The 15,406-nt window shown below is 43.1% G+C and overlaps 1 protein-coding gene and 1 non-coding gene across 2 annotated transcripts; both read right to left on the bottom strand.

Annotated features, from left to right (window-relative positions):
- Positions 1-3,050: 3,050 nt before the first annotated feature.
- Positions 3,051-4,716, bottom strand: LOC100827075 (protein FLOWERING LOCUS T). The gene is made up of 4 exons (XM_003571099.2): positions 4,434-4,716; positions 4,237-4,298; positions 3,500-3,540; positions 3,051-3,386 (listed from the first exon to the last, which is right to left on the bottom strand). Exons 1-4 carry the CDS (start codon positions 4,623-4,625, stop codon positions 3,133-3,135), a joined length of 549 nt encoding a protein of 182 aa, XP_003571147.1. The 5' UTR covers positions 4,626-4,716; the 3' UTR covers positions 3,051-3,132.
- An 8,813-nt stretch (positions 4,717-13,529) lies between these two features.
- Positions 13,530-13,805, bottom strand: MIR7781 (microRNA MIR7781). The gene has a single exon (NR_127072.1). It is a non-coding gene; the product is annotated as a microRNA MIR7781 (primary transcript).
- Positions 13,806-15,406: the final 1,601 nt, after the last annotated feature.

Raw genomic sequence — 15,406 nt, 5'->3', positions numbered from 1 at the left:
ACAGTTGCCTCCGTGGGAGCCTCAGCGACAGAAGCCTCGCGAGAACGCTGCATGTAAAAAACAAGTTAAATAATTACCATGGGTTCCTAAAAAAGCAAAAACAAAACAAAACACAAGAACATAAAAAATGTACCTCTAGGGATAGCATAGCAACACCGCCTGCTATGCCTCCCATGGGTTCTGCTATGGCTTTAGAATTGCGTCTCCTGCAGCGATGGATTCAACCCCCAGTTTCATCATCTTCAGGTCCTTCCTCGATAATGTTCATTATAGCTCCTGCAGAAACAAGGGATGCATAAATATGCAGAATTTTCTGTGGCTAGTTTACAACACTATAAAAACAGGATAAAAACAACCCAACCCAATGAGTGAAAACAATGGGCATACACAGTTACTGATCAACCTGTAAAAAATGGGAAAATGTAGACATAGCATAGCTCATTTAGCAACTTCTAATTCAGCACAGGTTTATGCCCTAAAACTGGGAACTAAAAATCACCCCCTAGACGTGGACAGATGTGTCAAAAGTTTGCCTAAAAAAGTGGGAACAATAATGATTCTCCTATAGAAAGCAACTCCTAAAACACAGTGTTGCATCCTGATAAAACACCTGGAGCAAAAATATAAGTGCCCCCACTAAGAATTGGACTAAGAATTTGCCTAAGCACAGTAAAAAGCAACTCCTAAGAATTTGCCTAAGCAACAGTAAGGGACATGTAAAAAAATGCAAAATCCCCCTAAAACAAAAGGCAAAAAGAGACACAAAAATCATGGGACATGAGCAACTTATGATACTCCTTAGAAGCAACTCCCTGAGAAAAAATTGCCCAGTAGAAGGCAACTACCTGAACAAATTTACCCCATATTATACATGCACAGTAGAAGCAACTCCGTGATAATTTGCTACGGACAAAAGCATGACATAAGCAACTTAGAATGCTCTGCTGAATTAGAAGTTGCCATATGCAATTTAGGGCCCAAAAAAACCCGTCAAAAAAGTGCTCAGCACTGAACTGGGTCCAAAAATTCCAATCCAATTCCAATTGATTTGGTTACGGTTGGAATTGGCGCAGATTATGGAGATTAAATGTGTCCCAGACGTCTACCCCCCAATGTCCATGGCACCCTAATATGATATCGCTAGCCTGGAGCATCTACTGGGGATTCATCTACTGAAGATGGTGTGCGCGCATGCTCGAGTTTGGGTATGTTGAGGAGAGATGTGCGAGGAGGGGGGCTAACCGTAGATGTTGCGGGCACGCTCGCCGCCGTAGTCGATGCGTCCCCCCTCGTGCAGTCATGCTGGTTGCGCCAGCGGTGGTCGATGTGCCCGCCGGGGATGTTGTGGCCACCAGCACCGGATTTCAGCGCCGGGTTCGCCCTCCCGGAGCCCTCAGCAACGCGCCCTACGACATGCAGGAGCCCCCGTGAACCTCCATAGCATCGCCGGTGAAAACTCGCTCCTCGCCGAAACCCTTGCCCCCGCCGCCTCCAGCGAAACTCGGCGCCGACGTCGCCTCCAACCGTCCCGACACTGTCGACGGCCTTGCTGTTGTTCCGCTGCGCCTCGTCGACACGAAGCTCGCCGGAATCGCCGATGCGAAATCGCGAGAGAGAGAGAGAGAGAGAGCGCAGAGAGCGCGGTCGGGTTCGCGAGGGGGGAATGGGGAACGGGAAAGCGAAAGAGACAACGGCGCGTCCCCCAAAGCTTTGAAAAGAAAGAGCTTAACAGGTTGACACATGGGGCCCGCCCGACCGACGGGGGGAGGCTGTCCTAACTGCATCGCACGGCGCGGAAACGCCAAGTGAATCGGACGGCGCGAAACGTGCGCGCCCGTTCGAATCGAAAAGTGCATAAGCACTTTCAAGCAATTGGGTTTAAAGAAAATTAGATATTTTTAAATAACTTTGAACAAGGCATTCATATAAAAACTTGGTTTAAAATGAAAACTTGGAAATCATAAAAAGGTAATAAAAATAAAATCCCGAAGGTAAACAAAAATTTGGAAAGCCTAGGAAATAACAAGAATCTATTTTTGCCCTTTTTAATTTTATTTTTGGCTTCTATGATTTTCCTCTGTTTTTCGTTCTCGTGATTTTTGTTACATGCCATTGTCCAACACTACTTGTTTGGTTGGAGGGAAATGAGAAATTTGAGGAGTTCTTGTGGGACTAAGAATGGATTTTTCATGACTTGTGAATTTTGATAGTGGATTAATTGCACAGTGATTGCATCAGAAGTGCAGATTTTGCACCGGCGTCCGATATGCACGTACCGCTTGAAATGTAGAAGCCTTACAAAATCGACTCTACGATGCGATAGAGATGATTTATAGTGTTTTTAACCCCTAAATTGAACGTCTCTACAGGGCTTTTTTGTTGCAGTGCGTAGTACGTATAGTACCCTCTAAAAGTGAACTTTGAAGTATCATAATTTTTTCGTACAATACTTTTCGATGATATATATAGTTACAAAATCACAATCAAAATGCTGTTTATCTAACTCACTTGAAAGACAAGCCCGTCACTCAATCTATTCATGGTGGAGGTCAAGATTAATTTGTTGGGCCAGGGTTTATTAGCACACACATTTTCGTCGTGGGCTAAATAGCGAACCCCTTTTTTAGGTCATTAACTTTCGTGATGCTAGTTAACTACTCCGTATTAGCTAGCTACCGTAAGTGCTTAACACACGTCTTCCACCTTGTAGTAAGTAGTTAGTTCATCATGCCATGACACGACACAAGATAAGTTGATCGTAGAAAACAGAAATTTCATTGCGATTCTCATTCGTTCTTGGTCGATACACAACTATATATAATCTCGACATTCTCTCTTGAGCCTTGAAAGTGCATATTTATGGCTTTGCAATGAGCGCTAGAATATGTATAGAGTTCTCAAAAAACAGATGTGTGTGTCTATATATATATATATATATAATATATATATATATAATATATATATATATATATATATATATATATATTCTTCTTCTTTTCTGCGAGGATCGACGTACGTATATATATCTAGGACCCATATATCGGAGCACGTACAAATATGATTATATGTCTAGGTGATGCTAGCTAGCTAGGCATACGTTTTTATTCGTTTATTCATAATAGTCTTGATACTTCATGGGTGGCGGCGGCTGGTATATGGGCCGGTGAACTTGGGCCCTCCGGAGCCGGCCTGGCGCTGGCAGTTGAAGTACTTGGCGGCGACGGGGGCGCCGAGGTTGTAGCGGCGGGCGAAGGCCCGCGTGTTGAAGTTGTGGCGCATAGACGGCGGCAACACCGTGTCCCGGCCCAGCTGCCTGAACAGCACCAGCACCATGCGGTGGATCCCCGTCGCCGGGGCCGGGCTCTCGTAGCACACCACCTCACGCCCTGCCCAAAATCCATATCGAATTATCGACATATCCAGTCAAAACTAATCGGTCCTTGGTTATTGCATATAGTGGAGTATATGAGAGGACAAGCATATAATGAATAATGCTCACCGTACGTGTCATCTGTTGATGCTGGGATATCGGTCACCATCCTGCATGGGCATAAAATGGTCGGCCGATAGTTAGTTAGCATCTACGCGCTTCTGAATTGTCCGCTAACGTACCCAATCCTGAACTGTATGTATAGGAGTATTATATATGGTCGTGCGCGCATGCATGATCGAACGGATTTTTTTTTCCATCTGGAAGATAAAGGACATTATGCAAATGGGTGCAAGCCGTACGTACAGTTAATACTACTGCCTCTGTTTCATAATTTTTGTCTCAGATTTGTCTAAAAATGAATGTATCTATTCCTATAATGTGTGTAGATACAAGCAATATTTCGACAAGAATTATGAAACGGAGAAAATACAATACTACTCTCAATTTATGCATACAGCTACTAGATAGCATGTATGCATGTGGTGTTGTTCGCGCGCGCGTGTGTATATATATATATATCATCGACCGTTGTCGTGCATGAATAGTTCTTGTCTGTGTATATATATATATACATATATATATATATATATCATCGATCGTTGTCGTGCATGAATATCAATCAACCGTTGCTTGTGTGATGCGTGCATATTTCCTGCATATGTGCAAAACCTAGCTAGCTAACATACTGGCTGCAGTAGTTGCTTCGATCCTAAGTTTTTGTCGTGATTTTAATTCAAATTTTTATTAAAACTGCACCGAGAATTTATAAACGGAGGAAGTATCTAGCTAGGGTTTGCTCTCACCAGTGCAAATACTCCCTCAAGGTTGGATTGCTCGGGTTAGGGGCGTCGGGATCCACCATGACCTATAATAGACGTGCGCGTATGCAGAAATCAAAGAACAATTAACTACAACAAATTAACAGTGTGGAATCAAGGAACATAAATACGGAGTATATAACAGCACAAATTAACCAAGATCGATGGGCGCGCGCGCTTACTAGTGTATATGTTACGCTGAGGTCCTCGCCTCCGATCTCGACCCTCGGTTTGTCCGAGACCGCCGGCGTGCGGAACTCCTTGCCGTTGACGATGGGCCTGCCGTTGAACAGGACCTCGAGATCCACGGTGCTACGGAAGGGGTCCAGCACGTCTCCTACCACCCTTCCCGTAATCAAGGAGTCATTCGACATTTCTATAGCTAGTATATTTATATCTGTGTGTATATATTTGTGTATATAGCTAGCAACTTATATTTGGTTTATCTATGTATGGTGCTGATGATACGTCTTCTCGGTGCATATAATGGTTTGGTACAGAGCTACAAGGGCTAGCTAGGTTATTTATAGGAGTACTGTATAGCTAGCCACGATGGGAGAAACGGCGCGCCATGCATCTCACATGCAAGCAATCCTTGTCACCGATTAATCCGCCTAGCTCGTCTGTGACCTTGGCAGCAATTTTCTCTGGAAATGACCCGTTGTGCATGCAACTTTCAAGCATATATGTCTTTTCCACCTATAACGACGCACGTACTAAAGCTGTGTAGCTTATCTTTGAACAGATGTTGGAAGGCCATACACACACATGTAACATTTGGCATTTCCTATATATGCAGTGGACGGAGTAGTAACCGACCAGATGATCATATCAACAAAATATCAAAGACACTAGCTATATGGGACGGACAAGTGGAAAATCTCAATGCAAAGTCATTGCAGACGACACAACAAAAACAGATCTAGTGGATGATACGCATGGCAAGAGTAACAAAAAGCCAAGGGTCACATTACTTGGTTTTTTTTTTAGAAAATAGGCTTTCACCCTGCTTTCCTTATTACAAAGCAAACGAGGTTTGCTGGGGTTACCAGCTACGGAGTACAAAAAAGAAAAAATTATGCTATTCGACATCAGTCTTCTTACCTTCAAATTTAGGTTAGATTTATCAACAAGAAGTTCAACATTCGTTTTGCAACCTAAAGTTAGTAATGCAATTGTTTACCAAATTTGATACTCCGTCCATTCCACAATACAAGTCTTTGACACAAGTCTTTGACGACTAACATTTACATCATTAATATGTGATTTGTGTGATACAAACCATAATCACAAGAAAATACTTTTGAATACAAATCTCACAATATTGGTTTTATGTCATGTAAATTATACATTGACATATTGCTAGTCAAAAACTTGTCTTAGGCTCTGTTTGGTTAGGCTTAAAGTGTAGTTTTTGACTTTTTGCTTTGTTTTTTTCTTATACCATCATCTAACAATATCAAGTCAGAATCAAAATTCAAAGCTAAAAGCACATAACTAGGTGTTTCTTTGGCTTATAAGCTAAGAACAAAAGTTACACATAAAGCTTAATCAAAGAGGGCCTTAATGAAACAAAAAATACACTATATTTTTAGCGGAGTGAGTACAATTTTATTATTGCAGGTAAGAAAAACTAGAGAATGACATATGAAATCAGGCGTGTGTGGAAACACTTGTACCGTGAAATACAAGCATTACGTTTAAAAACACAGAATATAACACAATGGGAAGATTAGTTTTGGAAACATTTTTTTCCAATAGAAGCCCGTCCGACTGAAAGCTGGGACATGTGAAGCATTTCCAAGAAGGAAGAAAAAGACTAGCCAGCTAGGCTTGCTTTAAGCCGGCGCTTTAAGCAGCTGCACCCGCAAAGGAAAAGATTTAGAAGAACGTAGAGACACTTTCCATTAATTATTCATAGCAGAGAAACAAACTCATCTGTGGCATGATTATATAGACAAATCCAGGGTCTTGATCTGGCCGGCGGGGACCGAAATGCCGAATTGCGTCCGATCGAGGAAGTCCACGAGGCACTATATGTGGCAACCAAATGGCACACGAGCCTGCCCTCGAAAAGAAAAAAATGGCACGCGAGCCCATTCGCCAAACTTGATTCTTTCTTCACGGTGGCAATAATCAACTGAAGTCGATCGATCGAGACGTCTCAAACAGAAGTTGACAGCAGCCTGATCGATGATTCTGGTTTCTTCACGTGTTGCTGCTTTCTTTCCACTCCCTCCTTTCCTTTTCTGATGGGATCGTGCGACCGGGATAAGCCGCCGCAATCGCGTAGATGGTACTCGTTGCTGTTGACTCGATTCTGACCGCCGTTTTTCGTATTCTCCTTCCTTTCCGGTCAGTGTTTCATGGGATGACCGCGACCGTGTGTGTACTTTGGAAACATTGACACAGCCGCATTTCTTAGCTTATTTTCAGCACATCGAAAATTCTGACAAATTTTGCACGATATATATAACGAAGCCTTTGTACAGGAGAAGCGCATAGTTTAGATGTGCTTCTCTAAGCCATGAGATGTAATTAAGGTGACTTATATCAGATGAAAAATCATCTTTCACTTCGTGAAAACCAATCTTTATGATGTAAGCCTCTAAAAAAACATTCTTTAGAGTGAAAAGTCCGTAAAAAAACATTGTAGAATGTTGACAAGGACGGCGTATCATGTGAAAACCATCTTTACAGTGTAATTTTTGTGAAAATTATTGTAATATGTTCAAAATGAATTCAAAAAATTGCATAAGTAACAAAATATAGATGTTTTTTCTATATACGTATAAAATTTCAAGTCCAAACTCAATTGAACAAAACAAATTCATCATGAATAATGGTTATTCATTGTTTCATTTATATCGCACTATTTATTTGTACTCCCTCCGTTCAATAAAAGATATCTCAAATTTGTCAAATTTGGATGTATCTAGACATGAGTTAGTGTATAGATGCATTTAAATCTAGTCAAAGTTGAGATATCTTTTGTTGGACGGAGAAAGTATATTTCTTTGGCTGATCTAGCTTTTTTTTTCAAGAATGCAACCCAGTGGGTGCATTATCAGATTAAGAAGGAGAAACCAGAAGGCCAGTTACAACACCGCGAAGCGGTTACAACGCCACCAAGTGGCCAAAACACGAGAAGAACTAAGTAGCATCAACCAACCCACTCGCCAAGACGGCCGCGAGCGACAGCCCGCTCTAAACAGCCTGGCACTCTCCCACCTCGCCACTTCCTCACGCACAAAAAGAAAAATACGTCGAACCGAAGGAATGGCTCCATTGAAGACCACATCATTCCTGTGACACCAAATGGCCCAAAGCACAAGAGTGACTGCCGTCCGATAGCTCTTGATCACCGCACGAGGCCCCGTGATGCCGGCCCACCACTCTTGGATGTTGGAGTCTATGCTAGGCCTCCAATTTTGGCAATCCCACGCCACAAGGACCACCTCCCAAACCTGTCTCGCCACGACACAACCCAGTAGGAGGTGAGAAAGGGTCTCCGGCTCCTGAGAACAAAGCAGACACTGAGAAGGGTGAGGAAGCCCCCTCCTCTGTAGCCGATCTGCCGTCCAACAACAATCCTTCGCCACCAACCATGCGAAGAACTGACACTTGCCTGGTGCCCAGGTCTAAAGGGTCAGACATCAAGCCAGCAAACTGATGTCTATAGGCCGAGCGCACCGAATAGACGTCATCAACGAACCAGTTCCACAGCAGAGCATCCTCACGATCGTCCACCAGCTGGAATCGCTGAATACTCATCCACGGGGCAAGGAACTCGGCGAGAGCCACCTCACCCAGGTCAGGCCCCACATCAGAGAGCCAGGCACCCTGCAACCCCTCCCGAACTGACCTTTTGTTCATGGCTGATCTAGCTTTGATACCCGTCGCCGTTGGGATAGAAATTAAGCGACGTATGCAGTAAAGTAGACCCACAGCCCACGGCTCACCATAGTAAACGTGAGCAACGTTGTAGAGTGACGGTGGTAATTGCGACCGGCAGGCACTCGCGATCATCGGTGTGTGCATATATATACGTCCCGTTCACCAGCGCACCGGCAGCATCAAAAGCCTATGGGTCCAGATGAACCGATGCCCCAAACAAGGATCTATCGCGCTGATCGGGAGCGGTGAAATTGTGTGAGCTTTTGCACGCCACTGGCCGGCCGGGATCCGTATCTGCTTTTACGCATCCTGTACGAGGAAAAATTCTTAGCAAACACGAGCCCCGTAAGGATTTTGGCGGAAACGGTAGAGAAGCGCCACTTTTCGTTATTATCCTGCGCTCTGTTGCTCATATGTGTAAAATGAAGTCGCTTGCCTTGTTGGGTTGGGTGACATCAAGAACATGCCATAGACGTTCCTTTTTTCCCACTCATTGGATAACACCATCTTTTGACACACACACGAGAGTAACTTGTATGGTGATTGGAATGTAGAATCCGTCAGGGCCTTTCTGAGTTCCCTTTCGGCCACGACCATCGAATATCCGATTGGTTTGAGAACCATGCTGTTCATCAAAGCTCTTTCTCTCGCTAACTAGCTAGTGCCTCCGAGGGGAGAGCTGCCCTGTGTCTCCAAGAGTCGACTAGCTAGGACAACGCGATCGATGCAAGTAGTGCCACCATGCCATAGTTACAAACTTCAAGCGATCATGTATCTTGTGATATCAATCAATTCCAACTCCTCTCAATTCATATATCTTTCGTACGGAGTACAATTAGAACTCCTCAGCTCTAGCTGGCCATTTATCGTCTGAAGGAGGCCATTTTCAGTATTGGCAAACCGTCTTCTACAACGTACTCTTGATTTTTCAGACATTTCTTCTCACTGATGTTAGCACAACGAGCATCCATATCAGCAAAATAAAATTAAAAAAAGACGCAGAATACTATAGTACAAGCAAAAGAACGATTAGTATGTTCAGTATATGCAAATTTGTTTAAAACAATGTAAACTCTGGAGCCTGGATGATCGGTGCTACCCAAAAAAAATGAACAAATGTAATAATGAAAACGGAATATTTAAAAATGCCTTCATTAGACTGGAATGCATGCCCAAATATGCAGCTCAATTTTCTCACGTACTGGTTCTGTTAATTTTTTCAAACAAAAAGAGAAACATGGCTAAACACATCCCAAAGATAAAGTATGTCCGTTCGTGTAATTTCCTTCTTAACTTCATCAGATTTCAGATATATGCACTGACATTTGCTTTCAGGGAGGTTCATATGCACTAAGATTTAACTCTTAGGGAATTTAACACAAGTATTTCATGGAGATGGTACTCATAACATGCATGCCATTCGAGAAAACATTACTACACACTTTGATTTCAAAGAGCAGAACTTGCAGAGTATATGGAGCTTTTTTTTTATGGAAAAAGAGCACTCAAGGACCGACTCAAGGACCCTCGAGTCTTTTTCCGTAAAAAAAAGCTCCGTATACTCTGCAAGTTCTAGAGTTATACAATGAAAAAGACTGCTTGTTTATGTGCTCACACTAAAAGTTGATTATGAGCTCCTTATACTGAGGACCACCTCTTGGTGCGGTGGTGAAGTTATGCCGTCATGACTTCACCCACCAGGATTTCCATAAAAAAAACCTCCATATACTCTGCAAGGGTTCAAATCCTGTAGGTCCATATACCCACCAGCATTACACTATACATATATTTCTATTCTACAAAGACAGGGCCAAACATAGGTTGTATTACTGAAAAAAATAAAGCAAGACAAAGTTAAAATTGAAAAGATATCACTAACTGAACATCTTACCTGGATGTGTAGTTTCAAACTGAAATTCTTATCAGGAAAGGTGCCTCTATATAGAATCACTCCCTTTCCCATAACCCCTAACTATATCACACCCGCAATAAAGAACAGAGTGCAGCATGAAAATTGCTTCAAGGAAGAAGACAGTTCAAGGAAGATGAGTACCTGTACAGAGGGCTCCTTTTCCTCCGCCATGCATAACCATCTTCCCAGGAATACCGATTCACACGGTGATTATAAAGGAATAGTGAACCATTCAACCATCTAGAGAACAAATGATGCCGTGACTATACCCACGTAAAGATAGAATTAGAAGAAAATTTCTCAAAATTAAGGAGATGTGCTATATTTGATGGCATATTTGGTGACTCATGGTTGATCCGGAGCCACTCATGATTCAGCAAGATACAGTAGACTTTAACCACCTGATCCTTGCTTCATTGATAAGCACATTGCCTACAACCAGAGAAAGAACTAAATGAGAAGATAAAGTATCAGTCGGTTTTGCACTACATAAACCTGGCATTAAGGTGCAAAACAAACATTTAGTTACACATGAGTTGAAGCAAACAAACAGTCAATCCTCGAAATAATGATCCTATGGCTCTTTTGCACTGAACCAAGGTGAGCAAGAAGATGAGTGAAATCCTAACACAAAGCACAAACCTGATAAAGTTATTTTCCATGATCCCAGAAGCTTTCGTTTTCTTTTTTCTTTTTTCTTTTTTGAGAGGGATGCTTCCAGAAGCTTATGTTGTGCATTCAATCACTCTGCAGTTATAGTAAATTAGACAATTTAAGAAATCAAACGGGGCATGGAGGAGGAGGAACGCTGCCACAACCAGCGCCAAGGCGGCACAGGTGGTCGGCGGCGGACCCACTGTGGCATCTCGGCGCCGGCGCCCCGAATAAAAGCCAAATCATGTACTAACAGGGTTAAAAATGCAACGCCTCTTTGCTAAGATAAACAAACAATCCATTCAATTGAAACAATCAATAAAATTATTTCGTAACACGAGATGCAGCCTAAAAACGTACTCCCTCCGACAAGAATTTAGGATCGGAGAGAACACCAGTTTGAACCTACAGCGTTAAGCACCACAAGTAGCTGAGATGGGGGATGCACCTCAATGACGACACGAGCACGATGTCCGCACTGCCTGCTTTGGAGGCATCTGCTGCTGCCGGCAGCCAGTAGTAGGGCAGCATGCTGGTCAGTCCCCCACATTAAAGGACTTGTTCAGTTCCCTTGCATGCTAAGGATAGTTCACTTCCTGTTTTCAGATACAACAATGTTCATATCTTCTACAACCTTGTTCTCATTTTCGGTAATCTGCCACCGCGCACGGTATGAAAAATGAAATTCCAGAACACTCTGATGTATCTATATATTAATGCTAAATCCATATGGAACACTTAATCAATTTTCTGAATTGCAGTAAAGAAAGGAATAGAGGAAAATAACACATGAATATGACTCTTTTTTCCTAAAAACTTTACATTTCATTACGAGCTTGAACTGCTCTGTGGGCAATCTAATCTTCAGTGTACAAAAGGAAACTATAAATAAGTTCAGAGTTAGATAACAGCCAGTAACCACTTAAAAAAATAATGGGAAAAGGAAGCAAGGATATATGCAGATGCTCTGTCATTTCAGTTTTCTGCTTGCTCAAGCTATTTTGTCTACCAGCTGGAAGCATGGAAATTTTTCTTCGCAAGTATCGATGTCACCATTTTGTTGCAACTTCAGTCCACATGTATATATCAAGTTCCTTAACAAAAACAGATTGAGAGATACAGATGGTGCCAGTAGGGGACATGTTGCTTCTTTAAAATTTATAGCATTAAAGTATTTACAGATTACCTTTTCAATACAACGCGATGCAATGCTTTTGCGTTTTCACGAAGAAAAAAGTATTTACAGATTCCCAATTATAACAAAAACCTGTGCAAAAATTGGTACTGAGGTAAGTAGATCCATCCAGTAGATAGCTACAGCCTTCACATGTCTCTACAAATAATCAAATAGAACCAGGTACCAGATTTAACATGTAGCCTCACTGTTTCATGTAAGATACGCCATTTTTAATGTGCTCTACTAGGGGTAAATCTAAACAACCCCAAAAAAGAATGACCTGCTGAATAAACAAATTCACAATGATATTTGTTTTTGAAGTAATAATTTGAAGATGGAAAACCACTAAAGTTCAAATGTTTACTTAAATATCTCATGTTAGGTATGGATAAGAGCGTCCATGTAGCCGCAAGGTAAAACGCTTAGACTGTCAGGAACATTAGCCTCTGCACAAGGCAGAACTAAGCACTTCAGGATGTCACTTGAGCCACCCCCGAATCCACCTGTGTTATACCTGATTCCATCTCACTCCAAAAACACTGTGTTGAGTACTAAGCCACTAGAATCCACCTGTGTTATACCTTTGCCGTCGTGATAACCAAACCTGCACAGGGGGTGGCAATAAGGTTTCTAGGCAATGCAATGGCGCCACCGCTAGCTGCTATGCCACTCCTCTTTATTGCTTCAGACTTCAAGAACGCACTACATCAAGCCTGCATCAAGCCAGCCTACAACTGTAGATCGACAATGTCAACAAAACTGTCCAAGTGAACTTACCTATATCTATTTCTAAGCATAGTTGTGTACTGCCTAAGTATGATATGTAGTACTGCCATATTGAGAATGTTTGTCCTGCTGATAGAACTAGTTTTTGCATCATTAGTATATTGTGAATTTTACCACTTAATAAATCTCGGAATTAAAATATTGCCTATTATTTCCAACTCGAAACACAGGCAGGCTTCAGCCGGAATTGGCATAGTGGAGCAGGCCCATGCCATAGCAATCTCATACGGTGCCCAGTTTCTTGGCAAAATGGTGGCTTTCCGCGCCGCTGACACGAAACAGGTCAATCAGCACCAGAAACAGCACAGAAATAGAAGAATCGTCGGCATGCGGTCATACTCTTGATGAGGTGGAGGTCGTTGTTAAAGGCCGCCATGAGGAATCCTAGGTCGAAGGTCGGCTTAAAGGAGGTAAGCCTGGGGTCATAGGGAGGTAGACCGCTGGTGTGCTCGAAAGTCGTGGCCCGCGGGTGAGCGAAGCGCCAATGCGCCATGGTCCAACTGTGGAGGCTAGAATGGTCGATCCAAGCAACCCCATATATCATCTTGGTGGTGAACAACCTTTTTTGGTGCTTCATGAAGGTGACATCCTTGAGTTTGATTTGGATAAACAGAGTCTTTATGTGATCGAGAAGCCGATTGAAGCTTCTTTACCAACCATTTACGCTCTGACCGCTTCCAAATCCTACGGACAGAGGATAGTGGCATTGGTCTGGTAATTCTTTTAGGACCGAATATTCAAATCTGGGAGTGGAAGCCGGAAGCTGAGATGTCATGGGTGATGGGGAAAACCGTACAACTGGGCAACCTCTTTACACAGAGATTGTTCATAGAGAATGGAACTATGTGGAAACGAGGGTACGATGAGGAAACGAATTTGATTTTTCTGACTACAGACATGGGTGATTTTATGGTCCAACCGGAGACAATGCAGCTCAGAAGTATGGATAAAGTAGACTAGGAGGAGGAGTTGGACCTGTTATACGAACGCAAATTACTATACAACACAACAGGTCCAGCACTTCTCATGCTCTATTCTAGACATACTTGTGAGCTGAATTGTCTCCGGCCGGACCATAAAATCAGCCATGTCCGTCGTCAGAAAAATCAAATTCGTTTCCTCATCATACCCCTGTCTCCACATAGTTCCATTCTGTCTGAACAATCTCGGTGTAAGAGTGTCACCCAGTTGGATGGTTTTCTGCATCACCAATGACATATCAGCTTCGGACTTCCACTACCATATTTGAATATTTGGTCCTAAAAGAATTACCAGACCAATGCCACTATCCTTTGTCCTCGGGATTTGGAAGCAATCAGAGTGTAAAGGGCCCATAAAACAAACTTCAATCGCCTTCCTATCATAGAAAGACTCTTTGTTTCCAAGTCAAACTGAAAGATATCACCTTCGCAAAGCAACGAGCAAAGTTTGTCGCCAACCAAGATGTTGGGGCTGATCGTCGGATTAATCCTTGTAGCCTCCACAGTTATAAGATCTCCCGAATCAAAGAGGCAAGCATATGCATGGTGGTGGTCTCACACCACGACCAATTTGAACGGGCTCTGCAAATGGTTAGCGTGGCCGTCAGCGCACACCACACCAGCATTCAACACAATCTTCGGTGCACCATCAATGAACCCCTGTGGAAGTGGGAAAGAAATACGACGCTGCTGGTTAGTTATGGAGTCGCACAATAATATCTCTTGCTGCCCCTAGTTGAGGAAGATGGCAAGCCTGTCGCGACAGCTATTCGGTGGGCAGAAGCGACCGAGCAGATCTAGTGTGGAAGAAAAGACGCGGAGCGCACCTTGTTGCTTCATGAAGCCGAGGAGCAGGATTTTTTGATGATCGTCACTGAAGAGGTGGACGAAGCGAGCCACCCCTGAATCCACCTGTGTCATACCTGATTCCATCTCTCTCCAAAAACAGTGTATTGAGCACTGAGCCATTAGAATTCTGCTAACTATTCTACATGTACAAGGAGTAGAGGAGGAACGGTGAGGTTTCTAGGCAATGCAATTCCGCCACCGCTAGCTGCTATGCCACTCGTCTGCATTGCTTCAAACTTCAAGAACGCACTATATCAAGCCAGTCTACTACTGTAGATCGATAACATCGACAAAACGCTCCAACTGAACTTACCGCTATCTACTTCTACGCATTCTTGTCTACCGCCTAAGATAGGTAGTACTGCCATATTGAGAATGTTCTCCCGCTGGCTGAACTAGTTTTTGCACCATTAGTCTATTGTGAATTTTACCACCGTGAGGAATCCCAAGTCAAAGCTCGAGTTCAAGTAGGTGAGGCTGGGGTCTCAGCGAGGTACGTCACTGGTGTGCTTGAAGGCCGCGGCCCGCGGGTGAGCAAAAAGGCAGGTGCAGCGTCGTGGTCCTATGGATGAACAATAAAACATGTGTGGACGAAGGCAACGACACTAAAGACGGGGAAGGCAACGTGCACAGGAGCACAATGCATCTGTATAAAAAAAAATAGTATCATTAGAGTGGACCCGGCAGGATCTTTATATCAATTACCGCAACTTCTGTATCTTTTCTTCAAAAACACACCATTACAGGGGAAATAATTCTATCACAGAGCCAAAATCTTGTGTTTTCATAGCTCAAAACAGCCATTTTGGCTGCGTTCTTTTCGGCTTCTAGGACCGGCTTCTCTTAGAAGCTGCTCTCACCTAGCTTCCTGGAGAAGCTGCATCTTAGATTTAGCTAGAT

This window comes from Brachypodium distachyon, chromosome 3, assembly GCF_000005505.3.
Source record: "Brachypodium distachyon strain Bd21 chromosome 3, Brachypodium_distachyon_v3.0, whole genome shotgun sequence".
NCBI classification, from domain to species: Eukaryota; Viridiplantae; Streptophyta; class Magnoliopsida; order Poales; family Poaceae; genus Brachypodium; species Brachypodium distachyon.
Note: the sequence above shows the minus strand (reverse complement) of the source record. Positions and strands in the feature narration are given on the sequence as shown.